This window comes from Enhydra lutris, unplaced genomic scaffold, assembly GCF_002288905.1.
Source record: "Enhydra lutris kenyoni isolate GAN:26980312 unplaced genomic scaffold, ASM228890v2 scaffoldscaffold38, whole genome shotgun sequence".
Taxonomy (NCBI): domain Eukaryota; kingdom Metazoa; phylum Chordata; class Mammalia; order Carnivora; family Mustelidae; genus Enhydra; species Enhydra lutris.
In genome coordinates, this window is record NW_019154122.1 from 12,483,990 (window position 1) to 12,501,921 (window position 17,932).

At 47.5% G+C, this 17,932-nt stretch overlaps 2 protein-coding genes across 2 annotated transcripts in view; one reads left to right on the forward strand and one right to left on the reverse strand.

Moving 5' to 3' along the window:
* The window catches only part of LOC111154865 (peroxisomal biogenesis factor 14), a 138,249-nt gene extending 131,940 nt beyond the window's left edge, over positions 1-6,309 (reverse strand). The window contains exon 1 of the mRNA XM_022514799.1: positions 6,225-6,309. Coding sequence (XP_022370507.1) covers positions 6,225-6,260 — 36 coding nt within the window. The 5' untranslated portion in view covers positions 6,261-6,309. The remainder of the gene's footprint in view (positions 1-6,224) is intronic.
* A 1,696-nt stretch (positions 6,310-8,005) lies between these two features.
* On the forward strand, positions 8,006-16,430 carry LOC111154690 (DNA fragmentation factor subunit alpha). Its single transcript, XM_022514527.1, has 6 exons — positions 8,006-8,214; positions 10,127-10,288; positions 11,563-11,705; positions 14,379-14,568; positions 14,787-14,938; positions 15,641-16,430. Exons 1-6 carry the CDS (start codon positions 8,091-8,093, stop codon positions 15,851-15,853), a joined length of 984 nt encoding a protein of 327 aa, XP_022370235.1. The 5' UTR covers positions 8,006-8,090; the 3' UTR covers positions 15,854-16,430.
* The last annotated feature ends 1,502 nt before the right edge of the window (positions 16,431-17,932 follow it).

Sequence of the window (17,932 nt, forward strand, 5' to 3'; positions counted from 1 at the left end):
TACACTACCTGATTTTAAGATCTACTATAAATCTACAGCAATCAAGAGAGCATATCATTTGCATTAGGAGAGACATAGAGATAAATGAAACGAAACAGAGCTCAGAAACTGACCTACATATATACAATTTTTTAATTTTTTAAAAAGATTTATTTATTTATTTGAGAGAGAGAGCACGAGTCGGGTGAGGGGCAGAGGGAGAGGCAGACTCTCTGCTGAGCAGGAAGCCCGATGTGGGGCTCAATCCCAGGACTAGATCCAGGATCACAACATGAGCCGAAGGCAGACACCTAACCGACTGAGCCACCCAGGTGCCCCCAATTTTTTAATTTTTGACAAAGGTGGCAAGATAATTCAATGGAGGAAGGGTAACCTGTTCAAGAAATGATACTGGAATAAGTCATATCCAAATGGGGGGGTAAACCCCAGTCTCTACCAATACGCACATGAAAAGATCCTAATGTTATTAGTCATCACAAAAAAACCACAAGGAAATACCACTACATACATACTCAGTAGAATGGCTAAAATTAAAAAGACACAATACCAAGTGCGGGTATGGATGTAGGACAGTGGAATGTTCGTATACTGCTGGTGAGATTAAAAAGCACAACTGTGTAAAAACACTTGGGCAGTTTATTATAAGACTAAACATATACTTACCATATGACCCAGCAATTCCACTCATAAGTTCTTACCAAAAAAGATGAAAACATATCTTCTCAGAATACATGAGTATTCAGAGCAGCCCCACTAGAACCAATCATATGGGGGAACAGACTCAAAGTTAATTCCCAGGACCCCCACTTCCTAGTATTCTGCCCCTGTATGGTCCCACTGAGAGCGGGCAGGACCTGTGACTTGCTTTTGGCCAACAGGACATGGCAAACATGACAGGATGAATGTAATTACATGTATGTGGTTACACTATGTAAGACTATAATGCCCATTTTGCTAAGAGACTCTCTTCCTCACTGGCTTTGAAGAAGCCAAGAGACCATGTTAGGAAGACCCCTGTGGCAAAAAACATGTTGGTAGCCTCTGGCTCACTGCCAAAAACTGAGGTCCTCAGTCCGCAGGCCATAAGGAACTAAATGCTGCCAACAGCCACACGAGCTCGGAAGCAGATCCGTTCCCAGCCAACACCCAGATGAGATCACAGCCCTGGCAGACACCTTGATTTCTTGTCTTGTCAGACTCAGCTAAACTGTGTCCTGACTCGTAGAAACTGAAACAAAAAAATGTGTGCTCTTTTTGGTAATTTATGTAAATTTGCTGTAATGCTGTTATGCAGAAATAGATAGTTAACAGAATCCAAATGTCCATAAACTGACTAACCGATCAACAAACTGTGGTATGTCTATACAAGAGAATATTACATACTAATAAAAAATAATGAATTACTGATACAACAACGTAAGCTTCACAGACATTACTCTGAGCAAAAGAAGCAAGACACAAAAGAACACATACACTATGTGTTCATTCATATGTAATTCTAGGAAAGACAAATATAATCAATATGACAGAAAGTAGTTCAGATTTCCTGAGGCCAAAGGCTAGGATTTACAGGGACAAAGCATAAGGGGACACTTAGGAAAATTGGAATTATTTTGCTCTTGACCGTGGTGGTGGTTACACAGGTATATACATTTGTCAAAACTCATTAAACTGACCACAACACACCTCTTAGAATTCCACAGTAAAGTTTTTGGCCATAAGGACTTTGTCACTCAATAAGCTATTAAATTAATGTATGAATTTTAAGTCACGATGGGGGCAACCTTTAGGGGGTTGGACAGGAGGGACACCAAAGGGGCTTCTGAAGTCCTGGTAATGTTTGATTTCTTAATGTAAGTACTGGTTACACAAGTATTTTCACTGTTAGAATTCACTAGGCCGGACTCATAATTTGTACACTTTCTGAGTATATGTTAAACTTCAGTTAAAAAAAGAAAAGAAAAAGAAAAAATTTAAAGACTAGGGGATCATTCTAGATTAAAGCATATGAAAGAGAAAAATCAATGCAATCCTTATTTCTTGATTGGATTTGGATTTTTCTTAATTGGGAGAATCTGAATGTGGACTGTATTAGTAAATAAGATTTTATCGATACTAAATTTCTTTTCTTTTTTAAGATTTTATTTATTTATTTGACAGACAGAGATCACAAGTAGGCAGAGAGGCAGGCAGAAAGAGAAGAGGAAGCAGGCTCCCCGCTGAGCAGAGAGCCCGATGCGGGGCTCGATCCCAGGACCCTGGGATCATGACCTGAGCCGAAGGCAGAGGCTTTAACCCACTGAGCCACCCAGGCACCCCTCAATACTAAATTTCTTGTGTGATAACGGTATCACGGGTATATAAGAGAATAACCTCACTCTTATGACAAGGTGAGGTATGATGTCCATAACTCAACCTCAAATCTTTAAAAAAAAAAATATGTAAAGAGACAGAAATAAAGCAAATTCAGCAAAATGTAAACAGTGTATCTTGAAGTTTTCATAGGAGTTTTACAAGAGTTCTCTGTATAATTTTTTCAACATTTCTAGAGGTTGGAAATTTTTCAAAATAGAAAAAAGGTGAGGGGGAAAGTATCTCGTTTGAACTACTGTGATTCAAGAGTTCAGCAGATTTCCAAAACTACCCATAGACTCTCGGAGAAGGGAACCAAGGCAGACTGAATACCGACTGAAGCAGATACTCTTTACGTCCACGATTTCAGTCGACCCTCAGAACAACCCTGCAGGGTAATCGCTATTTTACAAAGGGGAAAACAGGGTCAGAGAGGTGGAGTGGCAAGTCCGATACGCGTGAGTGCTGGAGTTCAAAGTCTGTCAGGATACAAGGTCATGCTCTTCTACTCCCTACTGTCCTCACTGTGTTCTTCTCCCCTCCCTGCTTCTGGGTTTTCTCAGTCCCGAATATACTACATCCAGGGAATCTCGACAGATTTGAAATCTACGTTCTGTAATATATTCAATAGTCAGTAACCACTAAACAATCAGACTGAACTGTGCTTCCGCTCTTCATTGAAGACAACTGGCGGGGAAGTACAGAAACAGGGATAACAGCTCCTGTTCCCATGGGCCACACCACATACAGACTAGAAGGGCCTCTTGTAAGATCAACCATGCACACCAAAGTAACATGAAGAAAACAGAACAAGGGTAGGAAGCAATAAATCTGACTTCCAACTCCAACACACCATCCTGAAGAAAGACTAAAAAGACCACCATTATGAAAAAAAGCAAGTATGTTACTGATTTCCAAAAGTCACAAAGGACAACTAGAATAAACACCAACATTCAGGATATTCCTTTAAATTGGAAGGAAATTACTCCAAAACAAATAAAAGAAGAACTTTAGTGGGCTGGCAGTCAATATGTGAAAAATCATACCCCCCCAAAAAAACATTATGAGACTTGAAAAAAGATTTCTCATTTGTAAGTGAAAATCCAGAGTTTAATGAATGCAATAATAACAGATAACACACTATGTCGAGCACTGTTCTAAAATTAATTTAGAAGCACCTAGGTGGCTCAATTGGTTAAGTGTCTGACTCTTGGTTTCGGCTCAGGTCATGATCTCAGGGTTGTGGGATCAAGTCCCCATTGGACTCCACACTCAGTGGGAAGTCTACTTGAGACTCTGTCTCCCTCTCCCTCTGCCCCACACCTGCTGGCGCACATGTGTGCACTCTCTCTTTCAAATAAATAAATCTTTAAAATAGGGGCTCCTGGGTGGGCTCAGAGGGTTAAAGCCTCTGCCTTCAGCTCAGGTCATGATCCTGGGGTCCTGCGATGGAGCCCCGCGTCAGGCTCTCTGCTCAGTGGGGAGCCTGCTTCCCTTCCCCTCTCTTTGCCTGCCTCTCTGCCTACTTGTGATCTCTGTCTGTCAAATAAATAAATAAAATCTTAAAAATAAATAAACACCTAAATATTTTAAATTAATTCATTAATTGAGTTTATTTATTCTCAGAGAAATCCTTTGAGATAGGCACTGGTGTTATTCCTATTGTGCAGATGGAGAAACTAAAGCCAAAGAAGTACCTTGCCCAAGATCACACAGCTGTTAAGTAGTGGGGCTAGGATTCTAAGCCCATAGGGATGGCTTTGGAGCCCACACCACTGTTCTACACTGTCTCTCGAGGGAAGAAAGGGTTTGGCATCACCCTGTATCTTTCAAAATGAGAGACTGAGGCCACAAAGCCAACCAACAGACCTTCTATGAAACAAATACTGACGCAGCCCCAAAGGCAAAATGTGTTCTTTCTTACAGACCAGGTTTGCAGGGAATCATCCAAATAGTCCCTTCAATTCCATTCTGCTTTGACTGGAGGAATGGGAAGCCAAGTAGATCAGGACTTGAAAATAAAATGACAAGCAACTGCTGAAAAGAGTTAGTTCATTTAGTAAGTGTGCATTTGCAGCGTATTGTTAGACAGTGACAGAATTTGGCATGAAGAGCTCAAATTCTCCCAAGACTGCCAGCGTATTCTGATGCAATCCCCTCTCTACCAGCTTTGGAAAGGAGGGCAAAGGAGAAGCAGAGCTGAAAACCAAACAAGTGCTGGCCAAACCCTCTGAAAGGACCTTAGACCCCTTCTACACATACCGAGAGGACAATTTCCAGAACCAAAGGAATCCTCGGGCACTACAACGGTTCCAAGTGGCAAGCGTTTTAGTAACCTTCACAGCACTGGCAAATTAAAAGTCCTAGAAGAATCAGGACTGAAGACCCCTTTAATCTCAGGCTGTGAACATTCCTAACATATAACAGTTCAGAAAGGCCTAGATTCTGAGAAGCCTCAGCATTTGAGCAAGCTAAGAGGGAGAAAGCAAGAAAGAAGGCCCCCTCCTCTGAGACACTCCTACACTCCAGAATTTCTGACAGTGAGAAGGCCAGAATCAGTCTTAGTTATTTCCCATAATTTACAATCCAGACATCTTTCTGAATCACGCACTCTGCTAACAGAAGCTGGTCTGGGGAACACACAGCTCCTCTTAAGTGCTATTCCTGTAATAGATTTATCATGAAGAATATAACAGTAAGAAACTTTAAGCAGTGTTCTTCTCCCAAGGAAGGAAAATACCAGTAACCTGTGAAAAGTCTACAGGTGTTTCAAGGAGGTGGGAGGTGAATGAAGAAGTCCAGACTGGAACCATTTTCTTCTTCCTCTGTCTAATCCTAACTAAATTTAAGCATGTGTGCTAACTAGTGTTGTCACACATCTGGGTTTAAATCCAGACCCAATCAGACACATGATTTAGGGCATGTTACAGACCTTAAGCATCCACTTCTGTGAAATGGCGGTTAATAGCCTGATTTTCACAAAGATCATAATGAGCACCAAACAACCATAAACGTTAATTTGTCCCCAGCATGACAGCACACCCTCAGTAAATGCTAGGCACCGCTTACCCCATCCATCTCACTCCAGCCCACTCCACCTCTGAATTTCAAATCCTTTCCTAGGCCTTATCATCCACTGCTTCCCGTGTACATCCACTGCAGACGTACAGGCAAGAGCACTGGCCCTCAAGGTCCCCTAAATGGAATGGGAGTTAGCTGAATCGGTGTCTGAAAAGCTAGAACGCAGTCCTTTGGCAGAGAAAACCAAACTATGGGAAGCAAGGACGGATCCGCAACCAAAAGCCTGGTGGCGTCTGTTGTTTACAAGTGAGTCCCTTTCCTACCAACGCACTGCGAGGATCCAAGTACGTTTCCGACCCGCCAATTTGGCAGGGAAAGCGCAAAGGTGACAAAGAGGCTGGCAGTGGGGCCACTTCAGCGAGGCTGAGGCTGTGGGAAAGTGGGAACCGTGATGGAGTCAGGGCCCTCCTGGGAGGGGACAACCGAGAACGATCGAGCCTCTCACCCCTATCTTCTCAAGCAGGGGCCCTTACAGCTCAGGGCTGGAGGCTTCTCAAGGGTCCTGCCACCGTCCCGGCCAAGCGCAAGTGGGGCCCGAGGGGCCCTCAGGCTGGAAGTGGGGGCCCGCGGGTGCCCCCGAGCCCGAGGTCGGGAATGTGGTCTAAGAGGGGTCACCGGGGGAGGGGCCGGACGGCTAGGACCTGAGGAGGGGCGGGGCCGAGGAGGGGGCAAGAGGTCGGGGCCACTCGCTGCGGAGGCTCTGGGCCCCCGCCCGGCTGCCAGCCGCACGCCGAGCGCCCCCTCCAGCCAGGGTCCCCGCCACTACGGCAGGGCAGTCCCACTCCCCTTACCTGGCTCGGCTGCTCTGCCTGCTCCGAGGACGCCATCTTTCTGAGGCCTAACTAATCTATCGCCGCTGGGCGAGGCTTCTCCCAAGCGCCCTCACTCCCGCACACACGCCCAGACCGAAGTAGCCGGAACTGAGCTGGTCGATGGCAGGCACGTAGGGAGTAGAGTGAACTCCCACGTCTTGGTCACCTCACGCTGTTGCCACTAGGTCTCCGCTGGCCAGGAAGATCCTAAGTCCGTCCTTTTTGCATTTTTATATGTGTATTATTCTCATTGAATTAAATCTCTGCCCATCCCCACGATGCCTTGGGTACAGGCAGGGACTCACGAAGTCTTTAATAAATGAATGAATGGGAAGAAACTTGGAAATTAATTAATTTATGGTTCAGTTGAGTACCCTTTGTTGAATGCCTACTATTTGCCAGGCACTTTGGTAACCGCTAGAAATAAAAAGATCCAAGACTCAGCTCCTGCACACACAACTACAGCATCTTGGAGATAGGAGTCTGATAAAGGTTTGCAGATCTATTAGGAGAAAGCTGAATGGAGTTTTTTTGGAGAGGAGAGGCTTCCACTTTCTTACTTTATAGTAGTTAGATTTTTAAGCTAACTATAAAATTACACGAAAAGATTGCATGTATTAGAACTTAGTTCGTATTGCAGTTGTTTTGTGATTGATTATGGAGTGTTCAAAACGGTTGCCTCAAGTAACAATTCCCCCTACCAAAAGCTGTTTTAAATGCCTACTCTTTTCTTAGGAGATATCTTATTTTCTTATAAACAAAACATGAAAAAGACTCAATGAATATGGACTATTTCTTGTTTACATAATATGCCCCCACTTTTAAACGAGGAAACTTTTTGATTTTTTTTTTAATTTTTTAAGATTTTATTTATTTGTTTGTCTGAGAGAGAGAGATATCACAAGTAGGCAAGGCGGGGGGCGGGGAGCAGGCTCCCTGCTGAGCAGAGCCCCCCTGCAGGGCTCCACCCCAGGACCCTGAGATCTTGACCTGAGCCAAAGGCAGAGGCTTAACCCACTGAGCCTCCCAGGTGCCCCTGATTTTTTTATTATTATTTTAATGTTTAATTTTTTCAGAGTGGGTAAGTAGCAGTATTAGAATGAAGATGAATTTATTGCCAAGCAGCATCTGGACAATCTCAAACTGTGATGCGGTTCGCATTTTCCCTTTCCCCTCTGCTTTCTTTGAGACCTTAATGTTTAATCTAGTTGTGTAAGCATTTTGTTCCGGGATCCCAACCCAATTTGCACAGCTAAAGCAGGGAATCGAACTGGTGGAAATGTATTTTATGCTTCTCTGTTACATTTTCAGCAGGACTGAAAACTACAGTCATCAATTTTTAAACTGACTTCCTTCAGATTATCCTGAAAGTTGGGACATCTTACAGATCTTTTCAGTTTGGAGAGGGAAAACAAATTAATACAGTACGATGACAGATTGTTTCATTTAAATATTAACATTATGCATCTATATATGTAAACAAGAGTGCTCTAAAAATACAAGGGAGTATATATGCGTGTCTTCATAATGCAAAATAAATCTCTGTTGACCTCATTTTGATCCCGGTACTGAAACTCCTAAATATAAAGTACAAAAACACTCCCCTGGGCCGAACTGAGCAACATAACGAAGTAGGCTTCGAACCAAGAGACTACAGCTCCCGGCATGCCCCCGAATCCATACGTGATTAGCCGCAACTAAGACTACATCTCCCGGCGTACCTTGGTGGTACGCGTGATTTGCCGCAAAGAGAACTACACCTCCCGGCACGCCGCGGGTGGGAGGAGGGCGCCGCGCCGAACCTCCCTGACTTCCCCGAGTCAGTCAGGTCCCACCCTGGAGAGAATGGAGGTGGTCGGGGAAGCCGAGACTGAGACCCGGGCTCTGAAGCCTTGTCTGCTGCGCCGCAACCACAGCCGAGAGCAGCATGGCGTGGCGGCCTCCTGTCTCGAGGAGCTGAGGAGCAAAGGTGGGCGCGGGACGCGGGCGGAGGCTGTGGGGGCCGGGGTCGAGGCCGGGGCCGGGGCTGTGGCTGCGGGGAGCGGGCCCGGGTGAGGTTGTCTGGCAGGGGCGAAGCCGGGTCAGCGGGAGCGACTTGGGACGGAAATAACCGACGTGGGCACAGCGATTGACAAGTTTCAAAGCGATTATCTCGTGTGAGACTCCTAATGGTGGGAAGGTAGACGGGAAGCAATATGCAAATTAAGACCGACTCGACTTGGGTGCATTGCCTAAAATCACTCAGACCTCGGACCAGACCCAGCCCGGGGTGTATTCCTGCCACCCGGGCTCCCTACGGTGATCCTGGCGCCCCCAGCTAAGCCCCCGGGCGGGGTGGGAGCGCCTTTCCACCGTCAGTTCTGGCAGGCACTTGTGCGGCCAAGAGGGAAATGCTACGGACCATTCTGGAGTTGGGGCAAGGAGCAGGTGCTGTGAATGACCAGAGTTCTGAGTCCCGGCCCCACACTGACTAGACGCTTGACCTTGTACTTAAGCAGCCCGCGACCCTCAGTTTTCTCATCCGCAAAATGGGTATAATATTTCCAGCCCTGCTTTACAGGATGTAGTCAAAGGGGATGTCAGTGTTCAGTGCTTTTTCTCAGAGTCACCAAGACCCGAAAAATACCAGACAGGAATCTTTCAGAGACCCAGGAGCGGCCAAAGCGTTATAGATGCTTTAGTGAGATGGTTTCTGCCATACCAACGTGAACATAATTTTCTGGACATTAGGGTGCTTAAGTTTTAGTTCCCCTTGAGTGCATTAGCTGGATGCGCTGGGCACAGAAGCTTGTGTTAAGTGTTTGTCTTCTCTGGAGCTCAAGCCTTTGCAAGACTTGCGGTTCTGTATGGGTGCTGGACAGCATTGCCCAACCATATATGTCGTCTCGTGGCTACTTTGCTGCTCACTCTCATCCCAGTCGCATTTTAGACTTTGTCATCACCAAATGGGAGGTGCAGACCTCCCTGGACAAGCCTCTTGCCCTGTGACAATAAAGATGAGAAGCTACTGATACAAACTTCTGCTTCTCTTGTGCCTTCCTGTAGGTTAGAAAGGATGCAGAGATCAGTGCTTCAAAGAACACTAAGCATTTCCTTTTTTCTATTCTTTTTCTTTTTTTTTTCCTTTTCCTTCTTTTCTTTCCTTTCTCTCTTTCTTTCTTTCTTTTGACTTTTGACACAGGAAGATTTAAGATGACCACCGAGTAAATGAATGAAAGACTGCTCGTTCCCATGGAATCAAATCAGACTTTGCTTTGTTTTTCAAACCAAAACCGTCTTTCAAGTAAAGTTGTGTGAGGGCCTTCTTTTTTTTTTTTTTTTTTTTAAAGATTTTATTTTTTTTTTTGACAGACAGAGAGAGATCACAGTAGGCAGAGAGAGAGAGGAGGAAGCAGGCTCCCCGCTGAGCAGGGAGCCCCATGCGGGGCTCGATCCAAGGACCCTGGGATCATGACCTGAGCCGAAGGCAGAGGCTTAACCCACTGAGCCACCCAGGCGCCCCGTTTGAGGGCCTTCTAACGTGGAGGTAGAGAAGCTACCTCAGGAGTCAGTCTGTGGGTTTAAATCTCAGCTCTGACACTTACTGTGTGACTTTGGACAAGTTACTTAACCTCTCTGGGCCTTGGGTTTGATATCTGTAAAATGGGAATAACAATCATCCACACTTAGAGGATTTTTAGGAGAATACTGTATGCGAGAAGCACTCAGTACCAGGCATGTGGTAAGTGGTATATTTGCCAGTAGTTTTAGTTGTTATTGTAGTTACGTTAACTACCAGGAATTCTGCTATGCTCTGGGAGCATATATTAGTGAGAGTACAGGGACAGATGTAATTTCCTTATGGATACTTTGTCAATTGCCAAATATTTTATTCCTCTCAGCCTGTGACATTCTGGCCATTGATAAGTCCCTGGCTCCAGTCACCCTGGTTCTGGCAGAGGATGGCACCATCGTGGATGATGACGATTACTTCCTGTGTTTACCTTCCAATACCAAGTTTGTAGCATTGGCCAGTAATGAGAAGTGGGCGTACAGCAATTCAGGTAAGAAACCCTGGTCACATATAAAGTCATCTATGCAATACAACATCCACTGGGATTCATTTTACTGCACAGACGCCTAGTTGCTGTTTGTCTGGTTCAACATTGACGCAGCCAACATTCACTGAGCCCCTTCTGCATGCCGCGGCGTGGTGTTGAGTCTTGGGGTAAAGATAAATGAGACGTGAGCCCGGTTCTCAAATAACTTAAAGACCAACAGTAACTAAAATGCGGCGTGGCAGGGAGATCCAGACAGAGTCAAGCTTCCAGATTCACTCCAGAGTACTATTTGCTAGCCACGTGACCTTGAGCAAGTTCCCTAACTTCTTAGCACCTTACTGAGGTAATAACTGTAGTACCTCTCTCTCCTAGGTGTGGTAGGGCTGATAGAACATAATATATACCAAACCAGGCTTTCTCGACAATACTATTGACATTTTGTGCTGGAGAATTCTTTGTTGTGGGAACTGTTCTGTCCATTGCAGGGCGTGAGCAGCAACCTTGGCCTTTGCCGGCTAGATACCAGCAGTATCTCTTTACCCCGATTGTGACAACCAAAAATGCCTTCAGACATTGTCAAATGTCTTCTGGGGGGAGGCAAAATCACTCCCAGTTGAGAACCACTGATAAAAAGCCTGTAGATCTTGCCTGACCCACAGAAAGCTCTCAGTAAGTGTTACGCCATCATCATCACTAGAGATACAAAGGGGACTAATATTGATGAGCAAGGATCAAAGGCTAAGAAATGTCCCCATTGGAGAAAGCCACCATGCCGCCAAATTGAGGAAGTCACCCTCCAGCAGTGGCTCTGCCAGTCGCCTTTGTACTCAGCCCCAGGGACAGCAGACAGTGGCTTCAGCTCCTCCAGTCAAGGATGAGACTAACCGCAAGCACAGGAGAAAGCCCTGGGGACAATGAACATTTTTGTGTACGGAAACGGGGTGCACGCAGAAATACAGCCCACCTAAAGGGAAGTGTGGTAGGGTCCTGGGTGTGCGTGACCATGCAGCAGGGTTTAAGAGGCTTCTTTCCATAAGAAGGATACAGAGCAGTTTCAAACAGGAAAAAATCAAAGGTGGGAAAGAAGGGAAAATAGAGGTCCCCCTAGATGAGGATTGGCTTTCCTCTGAACTCCTGAGGAAAGACTCTTCCTTCACCACTGAAATTATCCTAAAAGGTCAGGGAAGCACGTACAGTATCCTCGAGGCCTGTGTGTTGGAGGAGGAGGTGAACATAGCACCTTGGGTCTCCCTGTGACTGGCTTCCCCCCATGTCAGATGGAGGCACAGCGTGGATTTCCCAAGAGTCCTTTGATGTGGATGAAACAGACAGCGGGGCAGGGCTAAAGTGGAAGAATGTGGCCAGGCAGCTGAAGGAGGACCTGTCCAGCATCATCCTCCTGTCCGAGGAAGACCTCCAGGTAAGCCCCCCGCACAGCCCGCAGCCACGCTCACCCAGCCTCCGCTGCCCCCAGCCCCTTCGTTTCCATGCATCTTGCCAGAATAATTTCATTATTTCTTAATTTTCAAACACTGCTTTGGTGACAACCAAGACTCTTCATTTTCTAATCCTCGCACCTAGAGTAGAAAATACAGAAGCCTAGGGGCGCCTGGGGGGTGCGGTCAGTTAAGTGTCCGACTCTTGATTTTGGCTCAGGTCACGATCTCACAGTGGTGAAGTGGAGCCCCGCGTCAGGCTGTGTGTTCAGCACGAAATCTGCTTGAGATTCTCTCTCCCTCTGCTCCTCCCCCTGCTCTCTCACTCTCCATCTCTCTCAAAATAAATAAATAAAATCTTAAAAAAGAAAGAAAAGAAAATACAGATGTCCAAGCCCCTCTAGACCTATTTAGGCTCACAGAGAGGGGCGGGGAGTTAAGGACGTAGCGCCAAAGAGTATGAGAGGAGCCAAATGAAATCCCAGCTCCTTCACTACGACTTTGAGCCAGTAACTTAGCCTCTTTGCCTACATTTCCTGTCCAGTAAAACTGGGATAAAAATAGTATGTGTTAATTACAAAAAATATTTCTTGAGCCCCTGCCCTGTACCTGGCAGGGTCCTGTCCAGGGGGTGCGGCGGTGAACAAGCCAGGCCCAGAATGCTGACGGAGGGAAGCGTCTTAGATGGGTAGCAGGTGGGCCAGTGGTCTAGATGGGGAGGTCAAGGGAGGCCCCTTCAAGGAGTGGCTTTGGTAATTTTTAAACTAGGAGTGGCTTTGGTAATTTTTAAACTTATAAGCTTATATATTTGAATAAATAACATGAATACAGTCACATGGCTCAAAATCCGAGGGGTATGGAAAGCTATCCTGGTCGCCCAGGAGTGAAAGCAACCCAAAGGCCAGGCACTGATGAACGGGTGAGTGCAATGTGGCCCAGCCGCACGGTGGCGTGTCATTCACCCCTTAGAGGGATGCCGTATTAACACGCTGTGTCATAGACAAGCCTTCAAAATACTGTGCTAAGTGAGAGAAGCCACGCGTGTAAGACCACGTATTTATAGTTGCATTTATATGAAGGGGCCGGAATAGCCAAATCCATAGAGATAAAAGGTAGGCGAGTGGACTGCCTCGGGCTGCGGTTGGGGGACCCTGGAGAAGAAACAGGGAGTAACTGCTAGTAGGTACAGTTCTTTTCGGGGTGGTGAAAATGTTCTGAACTGGATCGTGGCGATGACTGCACAGCTTTGTGAAGGTACTAAACCCACCTAGGTATGCCCGTCCTATGGGTGAATTGTGAGGTGTGTGAATTATATCTCAATAAAGCTGTTTGCCTGGCCTGCTGGGGGGGGGGGGCTGGGAGAGGGGGAGGGGTATACATGAAAAATCTTACTCCTGCCCCAGCCACTACATTTCCCTTCCCAGAGATAACCAATCTCTCAGATTCCCATTGTAGGACTATTTTATATACTAGTGAATACAAGTATATTTTCTTCTCCCCTATATTGCATAAGTGGAAGCATATTTACTCTTTTTTAAAGAAATATTTGGAGAGGGGCACTTGGGTGGCCCAGTCGGTCGAGCCTCCAGCTTGATTTTGGCTCAGGTCATGATCTCAGGGTCATAAGATCGAGACCCGCTATAGGCTCCATGCTCAGCAGGGGGCCTGCTGGAGATTTTCCCTCCCTCTCTGTCCCCCATCACTGCTCACGCATGCACATGTGCTCTCTCTCTTAAAAAAATAAAACTTTTTTTTTCCCAGACAACTCATTTTATTTTATATTTTTGAAAGATTTTATTTATTTATTTGACAGAGACACAGTGAGAGAGGGAACACAAGCCCGGGGAGTGGGAGAGAGAGAAGCAGATTGCCCGCTGAGCAGGGAGCCCGACTTGGGGCTCGATCCCAGGACCCTGGGATCATGACCTGAGCCGAAGGCAGACGCTTAATGACTGAGCCACCCAGGTGCCCCATAAATAAATCTTTTATAAAAATATTTGGAGATTATTCTAGATCAGTATCTGAAAAACACTTGTTCTTTTTTACCACTGCATGGTATTCCATTTTGTGGTGTACCATGACTTATTTAAGGAGTCATCCCCATTGGGTGAACCTTTGGGCTATCATCAGTCCTGCTGGTCCAGACAGTGTGACCAAAAACTTAGACCGTGTCATCTCACCCACATGCTTTCTATAGAATAAATCCCCAGAAGTGTAGTTGGCAAACATTGGCAGGTTCCCTAGAGGCGGCAAGGACACGAATTGCTGAAGGAAGGAGAGAGCCTGCCGGGTCGGGGCCATTGGGTTTTGAAAGTTTTTGTAGGTTTCTTTTCTTTTTCTTTTTTTTTTTTTTTTTTTAAGATTTTATTTATTTATTTATTTTTTTCTTTCTAAATTATTTTATTCAAGAAGATGGGGAGGACAGACAGGGGACTGAGCTGAGCCCTGAGTCCCTAAGATTTTATTTATTTATTTATTTGACACAAAGAGATCACAAGTAGGCAGAGAGCAGCTAGAGAGAGAGGGGGGCCTGCTCCCATCCTGGGCTCGATCCCAGGACCCTGAGATCATGACCTGACTGAAGGCAGAGGCTTAACCCACTGAGCCACCCAGGCGCCCCTATTTGTAGGTTTCTTCAAGTCTCTTTTGCTCATTAGGTGCTCATTGACGTTCCGTGTTCAGACCTGGCTCAGGAACTCTGCCAAAGTTGCGTCACGGTGCAGGGGCTTCAGAACACCCTCCAGCAGGTGCTTGACCAGAGGGAAGAAGCCCGTCAGTCCAAGCAGCTCTTGGAGCTCTACCTCCAGGCTTTGGAGAAGGAGGGCAGCATCTTGTCAAAGCAGCAAGGTAGGAACCACTGGCCAGGGGAGTCCCCCTGAGGGCCAAGGGCCTGGAGAGCCTTTCCTGGGGAGAGAACCGGGGTTTATAATGGGGTCAGACAGGAGAGCGGCCGCAGCTGCTGGTGTCCTGAAATGAAATGACTTGCTTCCGTCCTGCCTGACTGATTGCTGGTGTGCGGCGGTGCACTCACACCATGTGCTGTCTCCATCACGCCTGCTTTGCAGAGTCCAGCGCCGGCTTCGGTGACGACATGGATGCAGTCGATGCGGGGACTAACCGCGAGAGCTCCTCCGGAGTCACCCTTACCGGCCAGGTCCTTGCTGCACTGAAGGAGAAGCCGGCCCCAGAGCTGAGTCTGTCTAGCCGGGATTTGGAGGTGGGCGAGAACCAGGGACCCTGAGCTGCACCGAGCCACTCCCCCCGGGGGTGCAGTGTTGCCCTCCAGAGGCGCGTGCGTGGGCTCTTTCCACCTCTGCAGACCCTGACTCACAGCTGCCCGTTTGCAAAGCATCTCATTTAATCTATATCACATGGCTTGAGCAAAACGGGGTGCACTCCCTCAGATCGTCAAACATTATTCTCTGGGGCACAGCGGGTTATGGAGTGAGCAAACGTTGACAGGGAGGAATGGCAGGGCTCAGGTGTCTGGTTCTGTCGGCCCCGGAGGACGATCCGTAGTCGGTGAGGCACATGCGGGATGTAGTGAAAGGCACGCCTGCGGAGGTCCTCTTGTGCTGGCTCCACAGCCACGGAACCAGAAGCCGGATGCCACTTCTCGTTCTTCATCCTTGTCCCTGTCCCAAGCACCTCCCCAGAGTCGCTGGGAGGGAGGAAACCTGTTGACTTGCACTGGGCTACATTTCCTGTAAGTGGAGGACTTGCCTTTCCAGAGATCCTTTCCTGGCGGTGTTGGAGGGTAAGAAAAGGCCTGTGGCCGCCAAATGCGAAAGAAAACTCTGCCATTTCCGTGCCAGGACGTAGCCCAGGCTGGTGCGGCCTGGTCTTGTTCCCCTAAAGAAGCCCATGGGAGCCTGAGAGCAGAGGTGGTGGTTCTCAGTGGCTCTCGTTCTTGCCGCAGTTGGTCACCAAGGAAGACCCCAGAGCGCTTGCCGTTGCCTTGAGCTGGGACGTAAAGAAGACGGAAACAGTGCAGCAGGCCTGTCACCAGGAGCTCAGCCTGCGTCTCCAGCAGGTGCAGAGCCTGCATTCTCTCCGGAGCATGTCCTCGAGGAAGAGCTCGCCACCTGGAGAACTGAGGGAGCCCAAGCGAGCCAAACAAGAGCCTGCGTAGCCGCTGCTGGAGAACCTGCGACCTTGTTTTTATTCGCAAGAAATACCTTCAGCCTAATTCCCCGAGCTTCTGCTTTACTGTTAGCTGCCCCACCCCTCCAGCCCCGCCTTACAGGGTGTTCTCCTGGAACAGGCTGGAGGACTGGCCTCCTTCCCTTCCAGAAGAGCCCTTCCACCTGTTCGAATGACGAGGCTGTGTCAACAGAACCCCGCCTCTTCTGATGACAGCTTCTTACGTTCTCTGTTTGAAAGAAACTGTCAAGGACAGTGAAAAAAATTCCAGACGCACTATCCTTGTTCTGAAGCCAGAACTGCAGGATTCTAAGCACAAATGATAGTCGAGAAGGTGACAGAACGGAGTTGATGTACGGCCACAAACTCACATCTCAAGTTAATGAGTTTTTTGGTTTGTGTAAAGACACATATTAAGTTTGCAGACCACAGGGACATATGGTGAGTGCAATTTGCCATCTCTAATTGTGAAATTATATCTGTTACCACTGTGAGACTGTTTCCAGTTTTCTAATATGTTTCATCAGCAGGGGGGATGAAAGGTCATTAAATCGATCTCCATGTGATATGACTGTGAGTCTCTCTGGGTACAAAGCAGAGCCTTCTGGTTTGTATACTTCCTGTTTCTGTACAAACTTGGTCTTTAGGTTTTGTACTCTGACTTGGAACAGATTTCCATCCAGATGAATGTCCAGCGTGACATTCAAATTCATGCATGCTATGGGCCGATCCTTTGTTGTCCAGAATCATCCCGCACAGGCAGGCAGAACTGGCATCGCCCGCCTCCCTCCACCCACTCAATGCCTGTGGCAGTCTGCAGGCCCCGAGACAACTGAAAACATCCCCACACACTTGCAGGATGCCCCTGGAGGGGCACTAATGCCAGTGCGGGATTCTTCTGGTACGTTGCAGTCTGCTCCGTGCCAGCACTGACCATCCTGGAGCCCCGCAAAACTGAGTGAGCTGGCCAGGGTGTGGCTCGTCGTCTCACACACATGAGCAAAGCTGTGCTCGGTGCGGCACAGAGACTGGCCCCATGCCAGGAGGCTAACTGGAGGGCCAGGATTCTGGTTCGAATTCCAGTACTCTTCCCACTTATTTTTTTAAAGATTTTATTTATTTATTAGAGAAAGCACACGCACAAACTGGCGAGAGGGGCAGAGGGAGAGGGAGAAGCAGACTCCCTGCCAATCAGGGAGCCTGACGCAGGGCTTGATCCCAGGACCCCAGGATCATGACTGATGATGACTGAGCCACCGGGTTCCCAGTGATCTTCCCACTTACAGGTGTTTTCTCTTGGGTCCACACACTCTTCCTTCTGCATCCAGATCACTGGTTTTGTTACACCAACCTAAGAAGTGGGAGTCAGCTCGAACTGGAAAAGTCCTCCTGTGCCTACAACACAACTGCTGAAAGATTTCTGACCGCGGGCGCAGCGCTGGTGGTGTAAGCACAGTAAACAGCCCCGCGAGCACTGTACAGTGAGCCCAGCGGTAAAGGAATCCTGGATTCCAGGAACAGTGGCACCTTTACTCACCAGTCCTAACATCATCTCCATCTTTGCCCCACTGAGTTAAAAAATACTGTCTTTAATGATGTGTGTCCGATCCACAGGAGAGCTCTCGTTGGCTAGCCTGGGTGTCGGTGCTGGTATGCTATGCTAGAAACCAATCCACCAAGCCTCTTGGCTGCGTAGAATAATGGAGAAAGTACTGTAGGCTTGGAGGGAACCAAGCCCACTGTTGAAAGGGTTAAATGAAGTTGTGTCTGAGGAGGAGCCCAGTACCTAGCACAGGCTGGAGAGCAGGTTCCCTTATTCCCCCCAGGGGCGGGGCAGGAGCAAAGACAGAGCTGCGTGAGGGGGCCCCTAGCTATGGATCCACAGAGCAAAGACCTTAGTCTGCAAACTCGGGCCCAAAATGCGTAGCGCTTGCAGCCGCAAACACATTATACTGCCCCCAGTGCCATTCACCTTCCCTGCGCTGCTGTGCCTCCAGGCCTTCTAGAATAGAAACGTAGCAGCCAGCAATATGTCTAAAAATAGGAGAGAGCGAGCAGGGCAGCCTGT